At 43.5% G+C, this 18,639-nt stretch overlaps 1 protein-coding gene across 12 annotated transcripts in view; it reads left to right on the top strand.

Annotated features, from left to right (window-relative positions):
* The window catches only part of PKHD1 (PKHD1 ciliary IPT domain containing fibrocystin/polyductin), a 279,614-nt gene that overhangs the window by 34,252 nt on the left and 226,723 nt on the right, over positions 1 to 18,639 (top strand). For 11 of the 12 annotated variants that reach the window (XR_010070475.1, XR_010070473.1, XM_063330661.1 and 8 more), the window contains 10 exons: positions 31 to 215; positions 1,250 to 1,372; positions 2,970 to 3,075; positions 3,557 to 3,835; positions 6,901 to 7,031; positions 7,838 to 7,973; positions 11,012 to 11,207; positions 12,609 to 12,676; positions 15,287 to 16,900; positions 17,085 to 17,228. Coding sequence is in view for 10 of the 12 variants with exons in the window: in XM_063330661.1 (XP_063186731.1) it covers positions 31 to 215; positions 1,250 to 1,372; positions 2,970 to 3,075; positions 3,557 to 3,835; positions 6,901 to 7,031; positions 7,838 to 7,973; positions 11,012 to 11,207; positions 12,609 to 12,676; positions 15,287 to 16,900; positions 17,085 to 17,228 (2,982 nt within the window). In the remaining 2 variants the exon portion in view is untranslated. The remainder of the gene's footprint in view (positions 1 to 30; positions 216 to 1,249; positions 1,373 to 2,969; positions 3,076 to 3,556; positions 3,836 to 6,900; positions 7,032 to 7,837; positions 7,974 to 11,011; positions 11,208 to 12,608; positions 12,677 to 15,286; positions 16,901 to 17,084; positions 17,229 to 18,639) is intronic. The other variant, XM_063330663.1, reaches the window with a different exon arrangement.

The following is an 18,639-nucleotide window of genomic DNA, read 5'->3' as shown; positions in this document are numbered from 1 at the left end:
ATCCACTTTTTTTTCTTATGTCTTTTGCAGATGTTTCAGTGCACATCTCCTCCCACCACCTCTGCAAGCTTTTGCAAGACAACTTGGATAACTCTACAGCCCCGTACTTCAACACCAGTGACTTCATTGTGACCAAAGAATCAAACTCTTGCTATGAAAGCATCTGGACGCTGACTTGGAAAACAAAAACTGGGGACTTGCCCAATTTTATCAATGTATGGTAATTTCTTTTACTAACACCCACTTTGAAGTCCATTCAATGTCTTTGGCCTTGGTTGATTCATTCTCCCAGCATTCATTTTAACACAGACACCCATGGGACCTTAAGCTAAATGTCTTCCTACTAGGAGTAGCAGCTTAAGCAAATTCCAGATTAGATGATTAAAAAAGCAATTGCAGTTACAGGAGGGGAAATTACAGCTTCAAAGTCTGTGCTTCAAAATGAGGAGGACAGAATGTAATTTCTGTGCTTCGTTGCAGTTCTGCAGAATAAAGGGACTGCTATATTGAAGTGAAAGCTATTATAATCACGTTAGTATTTCAATGAGTAACTGAAGCTCAGTAGAGGTTTGTGGCATCATTCATGGGCTAAAAGTTCTTTACCTGAGAAATATTCTGTATGGGTTCATATCTGGATCTCGTAAGTCTCAGATGAAGGTTCAGTTCACAGTCTCCCATGCCAAGGTTTATTGTTTAAGTTTTGCTTCAAGTAGAAGGGTCTATTTTGAATAAGGATCCAGACTGAGATTCTTCCTTCCTCAAAAAGAAAAACTATTTGTATATCCACCTTCTCAAAGTGTAAAATTATCTTCGATGAAACAATGAGTTCTCATGCTCAAGACATTGGCCTTGATGGTGAAAAAAACTCCAGACGCACCTTCAGCCGTAGCACAGGCCCTTGTTCCATGCGAAGTCACATCTTTGAGAGGTAGATTTCCAAAGATCTTTCCATACCTGGTTACAAATGATAGTACTGAGTATTATAAATTTATTTGCAAATCTGGCTCCTTAGTCTCTTTGCTTCAGTTCCTTGCCTGCAAGGTGAGGGTGGAAACAGGGAGGTGTTGTGAAATCTTGGGTAATGAAGATTTAGACCTAGAGATAGGAGTCACGGAAGAAGCTTGAGAATAGGTTTCCAGGAGTTATTTTTGGCCTTGTAAAGACTCTGTATGAACTCTGGGGAATGGTTTTAGTTTAAAATCATGTGACGGAAAAGGATGAGAAACTTAAATTCTTTGCTCTTTGACAGGTCTCTGCTGAAAACCTCACTGGTCTGAAGCCAACTGTTTCTAGTCGTGTGGTTTATGATGGAGGTGTGTTTATTGGGCCAATATTTGGGGACATGCTTGCTACCTTCAATAACAAAACACAGGTGAGATGTGCTGTCAGGCCTCTTATTGATTCACCTGAGTCATGCAGATCCAGGAGTCTCACAGGTATTCAGGTACCTACTTCTACCACTAAATCCTTTCAGGAGTCTATTGGTCCGTGCTTTGCCCTAAATTGGTCAGATTCTGCTCCCTGGTTTGTGGAGCAGGACTTTCCTCCAAGAGGTATTGCAGGTGGGGAGAATGGTCATCATGGGTGCTGGAAGATTTCTTTTGAGGCTGTGGCCAAGGGCTGATGTCGTCTCTTCACTTCCATCCTTGCTGAGTCCTATGGTGTTGGCCACCAAACTTGCGAATGCAATTTATTCATCTGCAGAGTCCTAGGTGGCAAAATAAATGAGATGGTGGCTGTGGTACTAGTCTGTGAATTAGGCAAGTCCCTCTGCCTCTGTGGATCTCAATTCTTCGTGTGTGAAAAGGGAGCAAGGAGGGCTTCCTGGATGAATGAGTCTGATGGATGGACAAACGTGTTGCAAACTCTGCTCTCAGATGTTGCAGAGCAGTGCACATTGCTGGCTTTGCTGCCAGTGAAGACTGTGGGCACTGTAGGGACACAGGGTGATGCTGGATGTGCTCGAAGCCCAGCTGTGCAGCACCTGGGGCTAGGTCATCCTGCTTTTTTGGCAATTCTGTTCCCTAGATTTGAGGACAGCCCTGTTTCCAGTGGCTCAGCCACCGACGATATCTCTGCCATCTGTGGCACAGACATACCATCAAATAGACCAAATGAAACAAGAACAGCAGCAGCAATCAGATCTCCTCTTCATTTTTGAAGCTTTGTTCTATCTTGCTGCTAGAAACAGATGTAAAAATGTTCCTGTAATTATTGTGTCTCTATTTAAGCAGAGTACTTTGAAACCCTGTGCTCGTTGTGTTTCTTGGAGACAGTCTGCTTTTGCTTTTTGCAGACATTGGTGTACCCTCCTGGCACACCCTTAACACCTGGGAGAGAGATGAAGAGGGCCTCTCCTATGACCTCCGCTTTGCCGGTTGCCTATTCTGAAATATGAAGGTCTCAAAGAGATATCTCTTGATATCTCTTGCTAGATATCAAGGTCACAGCCCAGCTTTCTTATTCCAGCGTGAACAAGGGGAAAAAAATAATTGAGGGCTGCATGCTGAAAAGACACATTCTGAGATTCATTCTAATTAGTCTTACAGGGTGCTTTAAACATAATAAACTTATTCCCAAGGCAGGGTGTGAAGAACTGGGCTGGGGTATGTGGCAAGCAGGGTCTTCAGCAGCTGACTAGAAGAATAGGAGTTAAGAGGAGCTGTGGGTCTCAGCAAGATGGGACATCATAGAATCCTGCAGACACTGAGAAAGGCTGGTGATACAGCTTTCAAAGCTGTGCTCCTCTTTTCCTAAGATTGAGCCCTTGCAAGCCTTGCAATTAAATTTGTAATGAGACTGCAGCAGGATAAACAGCTGTCTGACAGTGCTCAGTGCTGGCACAGAGTGCTCTCCGTAGCTCAGTGTGGCTACCAGCGTCGCTCTGCAGGTCTATGAGGTGTATGTGGCTCTAGAAAACACTTTTGTTCCCTTCCCAGCTTTAGGGTAACCTTCTTCTCTGTCTCCAGGTGGTGGTGGCGGTGAATGACATCCTTGCAAACTGTTCTGGATCATGCTCTTTCCAGATCAGCCAGGAACTGACGCCCTTAGTCAGTGATGTGCAGTATTCATCAGGTAACAGGGCTTCATTTCTGAACAAAATGGAAAAAAAATGTTAAGTGAAAAAGATCTGCCAGATGCTGATGATTTTTTGTGTGTGTTCTTTTGGAAATTTCTGGTTTTCATGGCACTTGCTGGTAGGGCACTTCTGATCAGCTCCAGTCTTAAAATACGTAGCACAGACATGTTTTGACACTGACAAGAAGATGGTAAAGGCACAAAGAGGAGATAAACAGTGATAAGCTTGGTGCTTAAAGCCGAAGGTGGCACTTGTCTCAAATTATTTTTAACAAAAATTTAAGAAAAAATATAATAGCTGAACAGAGACAGGCAGAAATAGGCATTATGTATGAAGGACAATGAGAAATGATTGGTGGTGTACTATTTAGGATATCCTGATGAAGCTGGTAAAACCTTTTAACTGTTGGTTGAAAGTAAATCCTGGGTATTGCTACACCAAAATTAATGAATTATCTTGTTGATTATATTCCTTCAGATGATGGGTCCCAGGCCACGGTAGTTATCAGGGGAGCTGGCTTCACTGAAGATGAGCCAGCCCTGCAAGTAGAGGTGAACAACACAACCTGCCACATCATAACGTTGAATCAAACGCAAGTGGTTTGCCAGAGGGAGAGGTTGCCAGTCGGAGTCTACCAGGTGACACTACTGGTGAGACCTTATGGCTTCGCACTCAATGCCAGCACAGGAGAAGGCATCTTCCTAAGAGTTGAGCCAAAGCTGGTAGCTATCGAACCTCCTACAGCTTCAGAGATTGGTAGGTCCGAATGCCAGACGAGCTCTAAGAGGACATCTGCTTTCTGCTTTGTGCTTTTCATGGTGTCTTGTTTTTTCTGTACTTTCACTACCAAAGTCTTCACCTGACGAAAAAGGCATAATATGGCTGTGCAAATTGTGCATACCCCAAAGCACTGGGACAAGTTTCTTAGAGTGACAGACTTTCCTTGCTTCTTTGTGGAGGCAACCAGTTTCCCGACTAGTTTTGTTTGGGAATAGCAAGTTCAAGTGCAGGTATGTCCATTCCAGCAACCCAGATGGTTGTTAGTGTTTCATGGCTCATCTTCCCATATCTATTTGACACAAAGCTTTGTAGTATTTGAATTAATCTGGCCTAATTGTGAAATGGTTAAGTTTTGGTTCATCCCAGTCCCATTAAAGTGAATTCATATTCTGAGTAATAAAGTGGAAAACTCATTTGTGTTTACATATGAAACTGAGAAACCTAGAGAAGCTCAAACTGAACTGAAGCTTCTTCCATTTCCATTACCCCTCCTCTCCTTGAAACAGAAGAGGAAAGAAAGGGTGATATATTCCATCCCTGAAGACAAGAGCTTGGAAGATTTTCCACGGGACTCTGGGGCCAAAGGATCATTATGACTTATCTGCCCTGTATGTGACACAGATGAGAGGACTTCACCTGGAATTTCCAGCAAGGTGCCTAGCCAACTGTAGCTAAGCCAAACCAAATGCTGTAAAAGGCACCATTTCTTTTTTTGGGAGAGGGAGGAGTCTCCCCAACCCAATGAGAAATGTGGAGAACACTCTTGACGCACCTGGGTTGTGCAGTAAGGACCGATGGTCTCCCTGTATGACTTGTTTTCAAGCAGCTAGGAATGCATCTCGGAACAACATGACCCAGGTCTACTCTGACAGTGAAAGTTGTCCAGATTTTGTCTGGAAATCTGCTATTTTCATTATTAAGGTGCTTTGGGTTCATGGTAACAAACATCACTGAGAGCAGGAGTACTGGCCTAGGTGCAGCACGAAGCTAGCTCAGGCGTGTGGCTTGGAGGCCTGACTGTGCCATGCTCAGCCACCTTGGAGCGGGCAGAGGCAAGGAATGACGGTCTGTGAACATTTATGTGGATGAGCCATGGGATGGTCTTGGGAGAAAGTAGGATTCCTAAGCTGAAAAGCAAGAAGTTATGGCCACTTCTTTATGTTTTCTTGGGGTGCATGGCAAGAAAGAGATTCTAACGCTTTTCTTTCCTCTTTTTTTTTTTTTCCTCTCCAGTGGGAGGGTCGTACAGTACATAAGGTTGATACTCACTGCTTTAATTCATTAAAAAAACCCTGAAAGAACAAAGCCAGCAATGGCAAGTTTTAGTGCTTGGGCCTTGCTTCTCATTTCCTTCGCTGACAATCCAGTTCTTCTCCCAATTACAGTGATCTGTCACCCATTAAAAAGAAAGCAAGTATAATGCTATCTTACATTACATATGCCTTGAACATTTATAATTGGAAAGAATTACAGCTTCCATCTGTGTTTTTAATTTCTTCTATTCCAAATACCTCTCTTCAATCTTATCGTAAAGTGCACATATGCAGTATTTCATTGCATACGGATATAAGTGTAGATATCAGAACTTAAGAGCCTTAGTCTTTACACAACACACTTGGATTTTGTACTTTAAATCTGCGACTCCTTATCTGACAACTATCACATTAGACAAATGGTTTCAGTTTTGAGTTCTTGCTGTTTCTGGCTCTACAAACTTAATGTTACAGGAGAGGAAGCCAGGAAGCATCGCATACTTTGCTACACCAGGTCCCTCTTGTTGAAATACCACCAGTCTCAGTAGTACCGTGCTGGGAGTTCCCTGTGACCTAACTCTCTATGCATGGGATGCTTTTCTAAAGATACTACTGTGCTCCTGCAGATGGAAGGAGCTTGCTGTTAATGTATCTGATGGCTGCTGTTTGTCTGGTTTTGCTGCCATCCAGAGAAAATCTAGATTAAATTTCTAGACTTCTCTGTTGCCTTAAAGAATTAGGAGGAAATGAAGCAGTGAGGAAAAGGTGCTAGGAACTCTGCCACCAATATATAATGACTTTACCATAGAAGTTTACTTACATCACACGTGAAAAGCATCATAAAAGTTCATCTGGTTTGTAATATAGACATACGAACACATATATATAAACACTGCCTTAATAAAGTTCGTGTCTGAACAGTCTGTCTGTCCAGCCATCCTCTTAAAACTCTGCAGTGCAGATAACTAGAACAAACAGCTGTAAGTTTCAAGTAATTTTTTTTTTTTAATTTGTCTCTGAACCGCACCAAAGAACAAAGTACTGGTTGGAATTGCCATTAATGTCCATTTCTGTTATCTTTCCTGTTTCTCTTTGAAATGTCCCTGAGTCTTCCAGTTACTTGCAAAAGTGGAGGGGAACCTTGACTACTTACATTTGAATTGCATGCGGCAGAACGATCAAGCTCAAGTCTGACATGTTGGGGATGGTCCTGCATGTGATTGAAGAGGCTCAGCTCTGGCTGGCACAAAGGGGAGCTGAGGTTGCTTAGTGCTTCACAGAATTAAACCCTCCGTGACTTTCCTCACAACTCTGCTAACTCACAAGCCCTGCCAAGTCCCCTTTCTAACCTAAGTTTCCTAGACACATGCTACAGGCTTTTTTGACAGCAGGGTGCTTGGCAGCTATTTGAACTGTGAAAGCACCTGCTGTGTTAAGCTCATTTTCCATTCTTAGTGCTTCTTCCTTCCTTCCTTATTTCATTCTTGGGCTGGGGGTCTTTCTAAGGGTGAGATCACAGGCCAGACCTTACTGGCTTAAATAAGTATGTCGTTAAAAAATAAATCAAGAAAGAAACCCAGTCCCCCTGTATCATGGACAAGAATTCAAATAATAGGCAAGAAGGATCTCTGGTGAAAGAGAGGAAGATAGGCACAGCAAGGCTGAAGCAGATCATTGTCAGATCAATTGAGAGACATCACCACCTTTTGTAGTCACCTATTAAAGAATCCTTTGCATGTAAAAATATCATTCTACGTCTTGAATGTAATGGAATAATTGGTTTTGTAGGAGGGCGGAGAGTGGCTCTCAGGGGAACCGATCTGGAAGGGGTAAACTTGGTGTTGTTTGGATCTCATCCCTGCCCAATCTTCGAGAATGACCGAAATTCAACAAGAATTGAATGTAAAGTTCCCTCTCGGGTAAGAAACCACAATTTTTTTGGGAACAGTCAGCAGCCTACAGGTCTTTCTGTGTTTTTGTGGCCTGAGCTATATTGGGGGAAGGGCAAACTAACCAGCCCATCAGCCAAGTCTTGATTGTAGGACAGTTTAACAGACTCCACCTACAGTTTGACCAGCTAAAATAACAATAGTCTGATGGTAATTTATGAAAACCAGTGAAACAGTCTGGAAAAAATTCAGATTTCAATGTCATTAGCTGAGCCTCACATAAACAAAGCTGGGGCTTTGAACTCCAGCAAATTGGCTCATCTCCACTTTCAGTTGTCTACTGGTAGATTAAACATGCCTGGCACCATTGCTCTCGCTCACATTGTTGAACCCTCTTCAGCTCCAGATCTTCTAATTTATATCCAGACCTCCTTTGGACATTATCCGTGCGTTGTGCAAAAACACGCCTAGGCATTGGCAGCAGCAGTGCTCTTTGCTGCATGGCAAAATTATACCTGGGATGATGCTAATAGTTTAAGTGGGGGGATAACTGTCTATGCGTACAACTTCTAATGTTTAATTTACTAGTACGCATATAGTAAATGGAAATCTGCGTAGTCTGGGATTGTTTTAAGGTTTCTAACTCTCTTCCTCCTAACTCTCCTAGATATCCTTTTAAAGTCAACGTCTCTGTACACATTTAAGTAGAGTCTGATGTGTATGCAAATTTTGTCAGTGCCCATGTGACTTAAGTATGGGAGAGGCAGGAAAATAGGGAATAAATTTTTTTGTTGGTGCATTCTTATCCATGACATTTTCTTCATTTCTGTTTCTAGGGGACAGAAGATGCTGCTGTCCATGTGACACTGATTTCTGGGTACCAGTCAACAACAGTAACCAACTTGTTCCACTATGATCCTTCCCTAAACCCTGCTGTTGTATCACTGAGCAGAAACAGAAGTGGCATAGCAGGTGAAAAGACAGGTTTTTGGCATTGTCTCTAGAAGTGTTATTGCTGACGGTCGTGAGGCAGAGGGAATTTAGGTCTTTTGGAGTTTGGTGATCTGACACTGTCTTTTTGTTGTGTTCATTTAACTTGTAGTCCCTGCGTTTCCTGCTGGTCCTGATCAGCACTTGTTGTTTTATGTTGGTTTTACTTTAGCATATGTGAGATAGAGTTGCCTGCCCTAGGCCAGTGTGGATGATGTCCACAGGATGTCTGGTGTGGTATAGTGCGCCTTTTGTGTCGCGTTTCTCTAACTCTGCTCTGAAATTAGCCCACCTATTCATTCTTGGCAACAGGTTCAGCCATGGCAAGAGAAATGAGCTCTAGAGGGTGTCCTTCTCCAGGATCCCAAAGGATTGATTATGCTTTGCATCATGTACATTTTGGATTCCTGAAAGCAGAAGAGGCAACACTTGTCTTGCTAGTTCCCATTTCCAAGCCAAACTGTTTCTCCAGTTTGACCTTGTGATCCATTACTTCAGAATATAAGCGTAGACTTCACGGACTTTGTGGGGGCAAAATCCCGAGTAGATCTCATGTAGCATTTATCATTCCCAACTTTTGAAAGTTTCTATTTGGGATTGGGTTTTTTTGCTTATTTCCTTTTTTTTTTTTTTTTTTTTTCCCCCACAAGGTTTTGTCTGGGTGTTGGGAATAGAAGGCATTAATGCTGAATGGTGGCCACTTACAGACAAGTCCTTTAGGAAGAAGGTTTACTACATTTATGCGAGGCAACCAGACCCCACATTCCTAGTATTTGAGACAGGGAACAAGGAAGATAGGAAGAAGACAGAAATATTCCTGCTTTCCTACCCACCCGACTCCCATTCCTCCAAGGATGCAATCATCCGATTTTTTTTTTAAAAATTATTTTCTTCTCTCTTTTTACAGCCTCTCCAGTGTGCATCTTAATAAAGCTCCCTCCAGCTCAGCAGTTTGGCTGGACTTGGTGGGGAAGCAAGGAGATAGGTGACTGCCAGTGATGAGATGCACTTCTTGCTGCACGCCTGGCATTTCTATTCCTTTCCCCAAATGCCCTTGTCATTTTCTATTACTCCAGAATGCATAAATAAGAGAAAACGTCCTTTATCATCTGAATATTATTCAGATACCGTAGCACCAAGGGGAGATTTTCCTAGCTGCAGGCAGCCCAGGTGTAAGGAATTCCTTAATGTTATAGTGTCTCGTGAATGGTGGTGTGGCTGAGTTCAATCTTCTATTCAGAACCTCCACGGTGTCGGCTTTTAATATCGTTTTCCTCCTATATAATAAAAAGAATAAATAAATTACACCGATGCCTTCCAGGCATCTAGGATTAAGACGACAATTGACCAAGAGTCCAAAGAGTTCGCATTATTAATACATTCAGCTTCACAGGCTTTCAAACTTTCAAACTTTATTTGACTCTTTGCACATAGAGAATTGAAAAGTACTGCCTTCAAGACCTGCTTAGAGGAGCTGGTAGACGAGGTGAGCTTTATACAGACTCTCCTGCTTTGTGAAAGGAAGAGACTTCTCCAAAACTGAGGTTGTGGAGCTGAATGGTAACGGTGACTGTGCCTGCTGCGGAGGCTATGCTAAAGGCAAGAGACGCTGGCCTCTGCTTGGGAGACAGAATTGCTACTCAGATCTGAATCTGTAGTAAGGATGCATCAACCTATAAAAGTTCATTTTGATTAAGACAAGGTGAGAGTGTAAAGCAGAAGAGTGCCTCTAGTCTACTGTCCTGTGTGGCTGGGATAACAGTGCCATGTGCAGCATTGTTTTAAAAATATAATGAGCTCAGTGAAGAAGAGGAGGAATGGGCAAAAATGAAGCTGCTTTGGGACAGCTGATCTTCACCAGTTGTTCTGGAGCAACTCTGTGGGTAGACAAGTGTTTTGGGCTGTCTGTCTCAAGGGGAAGGTAAAGAGATATTAATACCTTTTGCTCAATGAATTTAGGAAAGGGATTTGTGTAACATAGTGGTCTATGACAGCAGGGAGTTGGACTTGAAGACCCCTTCTTGTCCTGTTTATTTTTGCTTCTGTGCAGTTGAACCCACAACCTTCGGAGGAGACAGAAGGATGAGATTCACCCCCTAAACATGTCTCTGTCTGTGCTTGTTTCTTGGACGTCTTGCAAAGTCACTGAAGAGAAATATGCAATTCTGTGGTGGGATTCAACACAGCTCTTTTGTATGTCTTCCTTACAATAAGATGAATCATGCCATAAAGGCTCTGTTTCTCTTCACTGGCTACAGATATAGCACTCAGTGAAAACTGGACTGATGCATACCACTCTAACTTTTTTTGATATTTCAAGAGGAGTTTAGGTTCTGAAATTCCCTTCTCTGTTGCCCTTGTCCTCTTCTATTACTGCAGTATGCACAAATATAGGAAAGTATCCTCTATCGTCTAAATATAATTTGGCTCACAACAGAGCTTTAATGGGAGAGTGCTGTGTTTCCTGCAAACAAGGTGCTTTGGAGCACATGTGGGCTTCCGACCTTAGATACCCCAGGAAATTTTCATTTGGCTGTAGGAGGCTGCTGTGAAAGTTAGATAGGTCTATAGTGCTGAAAAATGTGGTCTGGATTATTTGTCAGGGGTTTAGGAAAAATCACAGAACTCCTCTGCTCGAGTTTATGCGAGCTTCAGAAAGACTGGATTTGGCTTTTATCAGCTGCAGATATGTATAGGATAGATATTTATGGCACAGGGGCATGGATCCTATTCTGAGTGTGTACCAGAAGGCTGATCAGTGGCTGTAGATTGTCATAGCCAAGTTCAGTGTACTAACGTCTCAGGACAACCCTGGTGGCTGGTGACCTTATCCGGGATGTCAAGGAATGGGTAGGATATGGAGCCACTGTGGTCTTCAGTTTTTTCTTTTGGGCTGATGGACATAACTGGACCTGTTCTGCCATGATGGGACTCCAAGCTCTTCCTCAGGCAATCATTACATGTGCTAAGATAACTGTTTCCAGAAACACTGAAATATTTTCATCCATTCCCCTCTGCAGGGGGCCATGAGCTTCAGATTGGAATATCCCAGTTTGCCAGCTACCGAGGATCAGATATCAAGGTGCAAATTGGGGGCTCGTGGGCACAGATTCAGGCGCAGATGGACCATGGTGTTAATGTGACACTTCCAGCCCTGGCTGCGGGATGGTACAATGTTTCTGTCATCATCAATGGCATTGCTGTGGCTTCAAACAGGTATGTGAATACATGTACTTTCCTTTAAATATAAATTATTTTCTCTGTCCTATTTGGTATCTTAGGGTTAATCTGAGAAGGAAGGTAAGAGTTTTCACAAATTCTTTACCTAAAGGTGAAATCTGCAGTGTGGTATAAAATTATGAATAATTATCAAGGCATTTATTGATCTGTGGAACCCAAGTCAGCAAACTGCTAATGCTAGTCAATTAACTCCCCTTGGATCAGTAGGAGGCAGGAGAGAAACATTTTTAGAAAAAACAGTTGATTTGATGAAAAATGCATATTCAGGCAATCAAAGGTATTCACGGATTCAGGTCAAATGCAGATAAATCCTGCTGTAGGAAAACAGCAGAAGAAAAGAAACACTTTTCACGAGAAAAACAAAAGCTAGTTTGAAAAATAAAAAATGCTTTGTTTGGAGAATTTTTAAATGATGCTATTTCCATCTTTTAAGGTGACACTTCAACTTCACGCCTAGATAAATGTAGTGTAAATGAATTAAAATGTGGGGGAAAACCAACCTGAAACTGGGATACAACAAGCAACACAGATTTGTTCCTTGGACATGCAGGTCTCATCTGTGGCAGATGCTAGAAATGACCTGAAACAATTATAGTGGGGAGAAGGAAGAAACTTTTATTGCTCACAAACCACCCTAAGCTGCTTGTTGCATTAATGAACTTCAGAAGGAGAAAGCCTGCAATTGGTGGGATGACACTCAGGGATTCATCCTATCTGATACTTGAGTCTGTTAGCAGTACCACCACTTTGTCTCCAGAGAGTGGAGGGAGATGGGTCATCCCAGGAGACAACTCTGATCTCTGGTGGGCTGGATTGCAGGCTTGGGAAGGTCTACTTCTCCAATATGTCTTTTTAGGGCCAGGGTTGTTTTTGAAAGGAGGGTGATGAGGAAAAATAGATGTAGGTGGGACAGAAGCAGAGCTACTGCCTTATCTGAGTGGGCTTCAGGAGGCTGTGTCTGGGTTTTCTCTTGCTGCAGTTACCTCTGCTGCCAGGTGGGAGGATGTAAAGAGGGAAGGCAGGTGGGACACTTGCATCTCCTGTCTGTGGGCATGGCTACAGTGGGATCTGATTGGCAAAACTCCCCTCATTCTTGCTTCATTTGATGGGCAATTCAGTTGCACCTCAGGGACTAACTTTGGCTCACAGGTTGCCACTTGATAAGTCAGTGTTCACAACAGATGTAGCTCAAATCACATGCAAAAATTTGGGATGTGGGGCAGTCTTGTCACTGTGGCATTGAACAAAGGGGAAGTGCCAAGTGGCTCTTTGGCCTTCCAACCTAGAAGGAGTTGTAAGAGAGCATAGAGCTACAGCTGGAAATAAAAATATAAATAAAAACCCAGACCTCCTTTCTGTGTTTCTTGTGTTTTGCAGGGTCGAGCCGTTAATCCAGTACGTCTCCGAGATCTTCAGCATAGAGCCGTGTTGTGGCTCCTTTCTGGGTAAACAGCGTCGGTACATCTGCAGCCACTTATGAAGGTTAAAGGGATCAAGGGCAGAGTTTTCCTGCAGGAATGGAAAGGGCATCCCATTTTACATCAGTTTAAATGAGGGTGTTTAAAATCTGTGACCCTTTATTATGCAGACATCAACTGGCAGACAGCAGCAGTCTGGAAAAGTGAGATTGTAGTGAGCATCCCTCAATCTGGTTGGCTGGCTCAGGGGTCCCTGTGCTTTGAATTTGATTTCCCCAAGTGTTTGCTCGTGTATCCTTGCATGTTCCCATTGGGAAAACAAAGCACGCCCACACCTGACTCATCCGTGCTGTTTCTTTCAGTCATTACGCCTCCATGTTTCAAGGCTTTCTGTATGAAAGTTAGGTGGAAAGCAGGGTACAATTGTGGTTTGAAGCAAGCAATTTCAAGTGATCCCAAAGGGGACGTTCATTTCTGTTAAGTTGAAAAGACAAAAAAAAACCCCTTTTTCGATGTTAATTTTAATCAAAAGTGAAATATTTATTAATCCCATCCCAAGCTTTTAAACAATGGAAATAAGTGTGTTTCAGAGCAAAACATCACTGAATTAAAGAGAAAAGTTTTACTTTTAATCTTAAAAAACAGATATGGGGTGGTTGATTTATTTTGTCATTTTGCTGGGGGTGGGGGAAAATTGAATCCCTATAGTGAATTTTACATGGGCCTTTAGAAACACTTTTATAGAAGACAGAGAAATTCTTCTGATGCAATCTCAAGTCCTCCACAGATTGCTCTTTCAGGCTCACAACACATTTAAAGATACAAAAACTCAGAGGCTTTGTGGTTACGTGATTATTTCAACAGTTTGTGAGGTGCTCAAGCCTAGAAAGATGTGAATGCGGATAGAGCTTGAAGAGCAAAGGCTATCAGTTTCGACAATTAAGCTGTACTAAAAAAAATTACTGTACACTTCTTTTCATATTTAAGGGTAAATTGAAATTTAAATAAGAACTGATTAACTCTTTGACTGTAGATTTATGAATGGCTTAAGCTGACTTAAAATCTCGTCGCTGCAAAAGGCACCAGTCTTTCTCCTGCCTTATCTCTAGTCTTTTGTTGTCTCTAACCACTTGCATGGTCATCTGGATGAAGGATTTGAGCTGACTCCAAAGGAACCCCATTATAAACCACCTTATTTTTCTGCCAGATTGTGGGAAAAGGAAGGGCATGGGCTTAATGGATAAAGAGGGTGAAGCAAGGTAGGGCACCAGGAGTGCCATTACTGCAGACTAAAAGAAGATGGAGGGAGGCTTCAGCTGGGCTCTGGGCTTGGAAGCATGAGATTAGCCTGAGAATGCTGGAGGGTTTGCATTTTTATGATTATCACTTCCTAAAATACGAGCTGCTGCTTCTTCAGTGCTGCCCTTATTCTCAGCACCGTGGGAGGGAGTGCAGGTACCATGGCTTTGCAATGTTATGTACATCCAGACACCAGGATTCACACTTATTCCAGATAATTAGCACCTGCTCTCAGTGGCCAGGGTGGTAGCAGAGCCTCCCAAGGCTGCTGCTCTTGTCATTGTGGAGAGGGACGCTCCAGTGCCATGTCTTAAAACAACTGTATGGCTCAGACTAAAGATAGCCAGTCTCCCAGAGTGACCCAAAAATAGGATGCCTTAGGAAGATGAGTGGAGCAGTGTATGATGATGCTTCTCTGCAATAGTCTTACAGCTTCCAACACTAGACACACAGACAGCTCCAGCTGAAGGTCATACCTTTGTGTCTAACCCTTCCTGAAGTGCTTTTCCACATGAATAACCTTCTTCGTTCACACCAAGAGTCTGTTTTCCCATTTGATGTCTTCTGTGGTCTTAAGTAGATGCCCAGGGAACAAAAACCTCCAAGAAACCAGAGGAGAAAGGAAACAGCCTGCCTCCCTCCAGTCCATGGATAGGAAGCCCCGGTCAGAGTTGCTTCTGACAGTGGAGGGGGAACTGCTCTTCGTGTTCTACCCATCTTAAATGGTGCAGACTGGGAGCATATAAGTAGGGGAGGGCTTGAAGCCGGAAGTATTCATCAACGTATCGGCTTTTCTGGTCAGTGAGCTCCTCAAGGGCAAGTGACCATTAGTTCATGGCAAATCTGGCACTCTGCCTGAGCAGGCAGGCAGAACTGAAGATTGAAGGAAGATCTGTGGTTCTGGCTTTTTGTTTGAAAGCAGTCATACTGTGTTCTGTACTCTATGCAGCAGGACCAAACCATCTCTACCATGTCCCCCCCTGTCTGTACAGACAGTCCCATTCCCTGAAGAGTTCAGTCCCTGTTTACTTTCAGGGGTCCTCTCACAGCAGCTTCCTCCAGTTCTGTGGTGGCTTTCTACTGTCATTTACTGTCACTAAGGTCTGTGGGTATGTGATACCTTAGCCTCTTGTCCACGTAGGATTATCCTGATACATGCCTACTATTACCTTTATCTGTCTTGTTCCAAAAAAAGGACTTGAATTTCCTTTTCCATTCAACCTAACTAAGACTGTCTGCCATGTTTATCAGCTTTATCATGGTTTGTGATTGTTCACAGAGTCGTTAATTCCTTTACTGTACATAATGTCCTTCTTCCTTATTTTGTTTTACTTCTAGGTGGAACACTGCTCACGATCTCTGGAGTGGGCTTTAGCCAGAATCCTGCCGTGGTTTCTGTTTCACTGAACAGGCAAACCTGTATGGTTACTCACTTGGAAGAAGAGACAGTTTGGTGCCTGACCCCGCCAGCTGCTAATTTGTCTAATGAAGATTCACAAGACATCTCTGTTAGAGTAAACGTAGTCATCAGCAGTAGGTCATTTCAACATGTTCTCTTTGCAAAAAGGACCACAACCTTTAATTACCAGAGAGCTTTGACTCCTCTTATTACTGTTGTTGAAATGGAAATCACAGATAGCAGCCTGGTCTTGAGCATCCAGGGGATAAACATCACTGGATCTGTGGCTAAGCTTGGTCATGGTGAATGTGAACTTGAGTTTCAACATGACAATAAGTCTGCAACGTTCTACCAGTGCTCTTTGCCACTGAGCAGCCTGGAACCCGGAACTTACCCCATCCAGGTTATCCAGAGGCAGCTAGGATATGCTCATGTGACAGCAAGGCTGCAGGCCCTTACTGTAACTCCTCGGATAACCTCCATATTCCCATCACAAGGATCAATCTGTGGTGGGATGTTACTCACTATATCTGGTATTGCTTTAAAATCCAGGAGGAATTTGGTACAGGTCAGCCTGGAGAGTAATTATTCCTGTGAGATCCAGAACTCTGATAATGATGCCATTAGTTGCATTGTCTTTCCAGGGGCCCATCCTTTGCATTATCAGTGGTTGGCTGAGGCATCTTGGGCTCTCAATGTCACAGTGATTGTCAATGGCATCAGCAGCGTCTGCCTTGGAGACTGTACACTCCACCTTCATGAGCAGTGGACCCCCGTTGTAGATCTGGTGACCTGGGAAACTAATGGGACATTCACCTATGTGATGATCAAAGGACAGAGGTTGGCATGGCCAAGTGACAGCCCCGTGGTACACGTGAATAACCAGGCTGTCTGCAAGGTAACTTTTTGGAACGAGACTAGCATCAAGTGCCGGACAAACTGCATTGCCCCAGGGGAGCACAACATTTCCATATCCACCAGGAAAAGTGGGCAAGCTTGCTTCAGAAAGGCGTCCAGCATTCTCACCGTCCTGCCTCAGGTGTATCGGTTTTACCCACAAAACTTCAGTACCAATGGTGGAGGCCTGCTTACCTTAGCAGGCTTGGCACTGAAAGGAAAGAGAATGACTTCTGTTCTCATTGATCATCAGCCTTGCCTTGTTATCAGTGTCACCTGTGTAGCTATCCAGTGCACGGTGCCTCCAGGTAATGGGACTAAGGCTTTGAGTCTAAAAGTAGATGGCATCTCCTATTACCTCGGAAGAATAAGTTACAGCAAGGAGTTTACCCCAGTTTTCCTTTCGCTTGTTGCAACTGGTCGCCTTTTAACGATGACCGTATCACAGATCACAGAGAGGGACACCATCTATGTATTTGTTGGAGACTTTGCTTGTAGTGGTGTCACCATCACTCGCTCCACTTTGCAGTGCTCAGCTCCTCTGGTCCCTGTTGGTGAGTACCCTGTGCTGGGCCTGGATGTCCCAAGGGGCTGGACTTCCTCCAACCTGATGTTCATCTCTCAGCTGATGGTGACAGCTGTGCATCACAACTGGGGTAAGTCACAACTGGGGTAAGTGAAGACTTATTGTAGCTTCTCCATGGGGTGCAATCTGAGGGACTGTGGTGACTGGGATTATTTTTTTGGTATGAAAGCAAAAATGATGAATTAAAAAAAAATCCTTGTTGAGAGTTGGCTGTCAGGCTCTGTCTTAAATATCATTTTTTGTCCTTTTCCAAGGTGGCTTGCATGGAGGAGCAGTTTACCTGCGTGGAACTGGGTTTTCCCCAAGGAAGACTTTGGTTACAGTCTGTGGCACCCCCTGTGAAATGTTGGGCAACACAACGATGACTGACCTGACCTGCCTTGCCCCACACCTACACGGTCAGCTATGACACAAAACCTCGCACTGTGTTAAAAACATACCCTAAAAACCTATCTCGACCTAAAAGTGGGGGGTCCCAGTGTATCTCATCCCAGGGGAACAGAGAGCAGCAGCAACCCTGGAGAGGAACCAACATAGCATTGACTTCTGGTTTTTGAGCTCAGTCCAAAGAAAATTGTTGTCAGAGGGAGTTTTTGTGTCAATGGCCATGGGCTTTGGACTAGATCCACTGTGCGCCTGTGGCCACATATGCTTTGTGGGTGTGTATGAAGTGTGCATAACGTCAGCAATTCCTTGTGGCAGCTATTTCTTTGGGAAAACTCTCTCATATAAAATGTACGTGAGGTCTGTAGGGTTGGGTACCCAAGTGCCTCTTGGCCATCATGATCATCTTAATGAGATGAACTCCCTTAAAAGCCTTTTTTAGCGTGGCCCCATATGTTTTATGTTTTGGCTGCATGGGGGGACAGCTTCAGTGGGGTAAGGGGGTGGAAGAAAAAGGGTGAGTGACTGGGAGGGTGAATAAATGGTGTACTATGGCGAGTTCATACCTTTGGGAAGCTGGAGATGAGGATTTGAATTCCTTGAGAGGAAGATGGGATCATCCCATGGCCAGAGCATCCTCCGTAACTGGAGAGAGACAGCTGAGAATGATGCCATGATCTCTGGCTCTATCAAAGACAGAAATAAACCTGCCTCAATTTTGGAGGAAACGCTTAAAAATGTGCATTTTCTGGGACAAGATGCATTTCCTCCCTCTCATACTGGCAGCAGAGAATTAGTCTCCTAAGATTTGCAAAAAGCGGGATTTAAGACTTTTAAATCTCACTCTGAGACATATGCCATTCTGCAAGCGCTAAGCACAGAGCATCTACCTTGGTACTGCAGCATTGCAACACGTGGTAGCATAACACTTCATCCCCTTCTTAGCTCTGATGCTGGGAGAACATCCTGAGATCTACAGAAATATTTGCTATTTGGTGGCCATTCAGCGATCCATCATCCAGGTGACCAAAGATCCATGGCCACTTATTCTTTGTGGACCTGGAAGAAAGGTGGCAGTAGGAATGTCCATCAGGGCAAATGGCCAGGGTTTTGCTCAAACGTATGTGGAATCTCCATCCTCCAAAATAGGCAGAAGTTGACTAGATTAGCTGCTAAGAAGCCACTCCAGTGTGAAATTTAATGTTCTTTTGAGCAAGGGTTGGGACAAGAGGCATCCAGGGGTCCTCTTCAGCCTCACTTATTCCAAAATTCTAAATTTGCTCTTTTCATTTTGAATGGTTCCTTTCCTCATCCATGAAGAATGCTAAGAAAAATCGAAAGTGGAAAAAAAAGGGCTTTAAACCCAACCACAAATACTCAAAAGAAGTCACCAAGAGCTTTCAAGGGCTCAATTTTCTTTGCTTT

Source organism: Chroicocephalus ridibundus, chromosome 3 (assembly GCF_963924245.1).
Source record: "Chroicocephalus ridibundus chromosome 3, bChrRid1.1, whole genome shotgun sequence".
NCBI classification, from domain to species: domain Eukaryota; kingdom Metazoa; phylum Chordata; class Aves; order Charadriiformes; family Laridae; genus Chroicocephalus; species Chroicocephalus ridibundus.
Note: the sequence above shows the minus strand (reverse complement) of the source record. Positions and strands in the feature narration are given on the sequence as shown.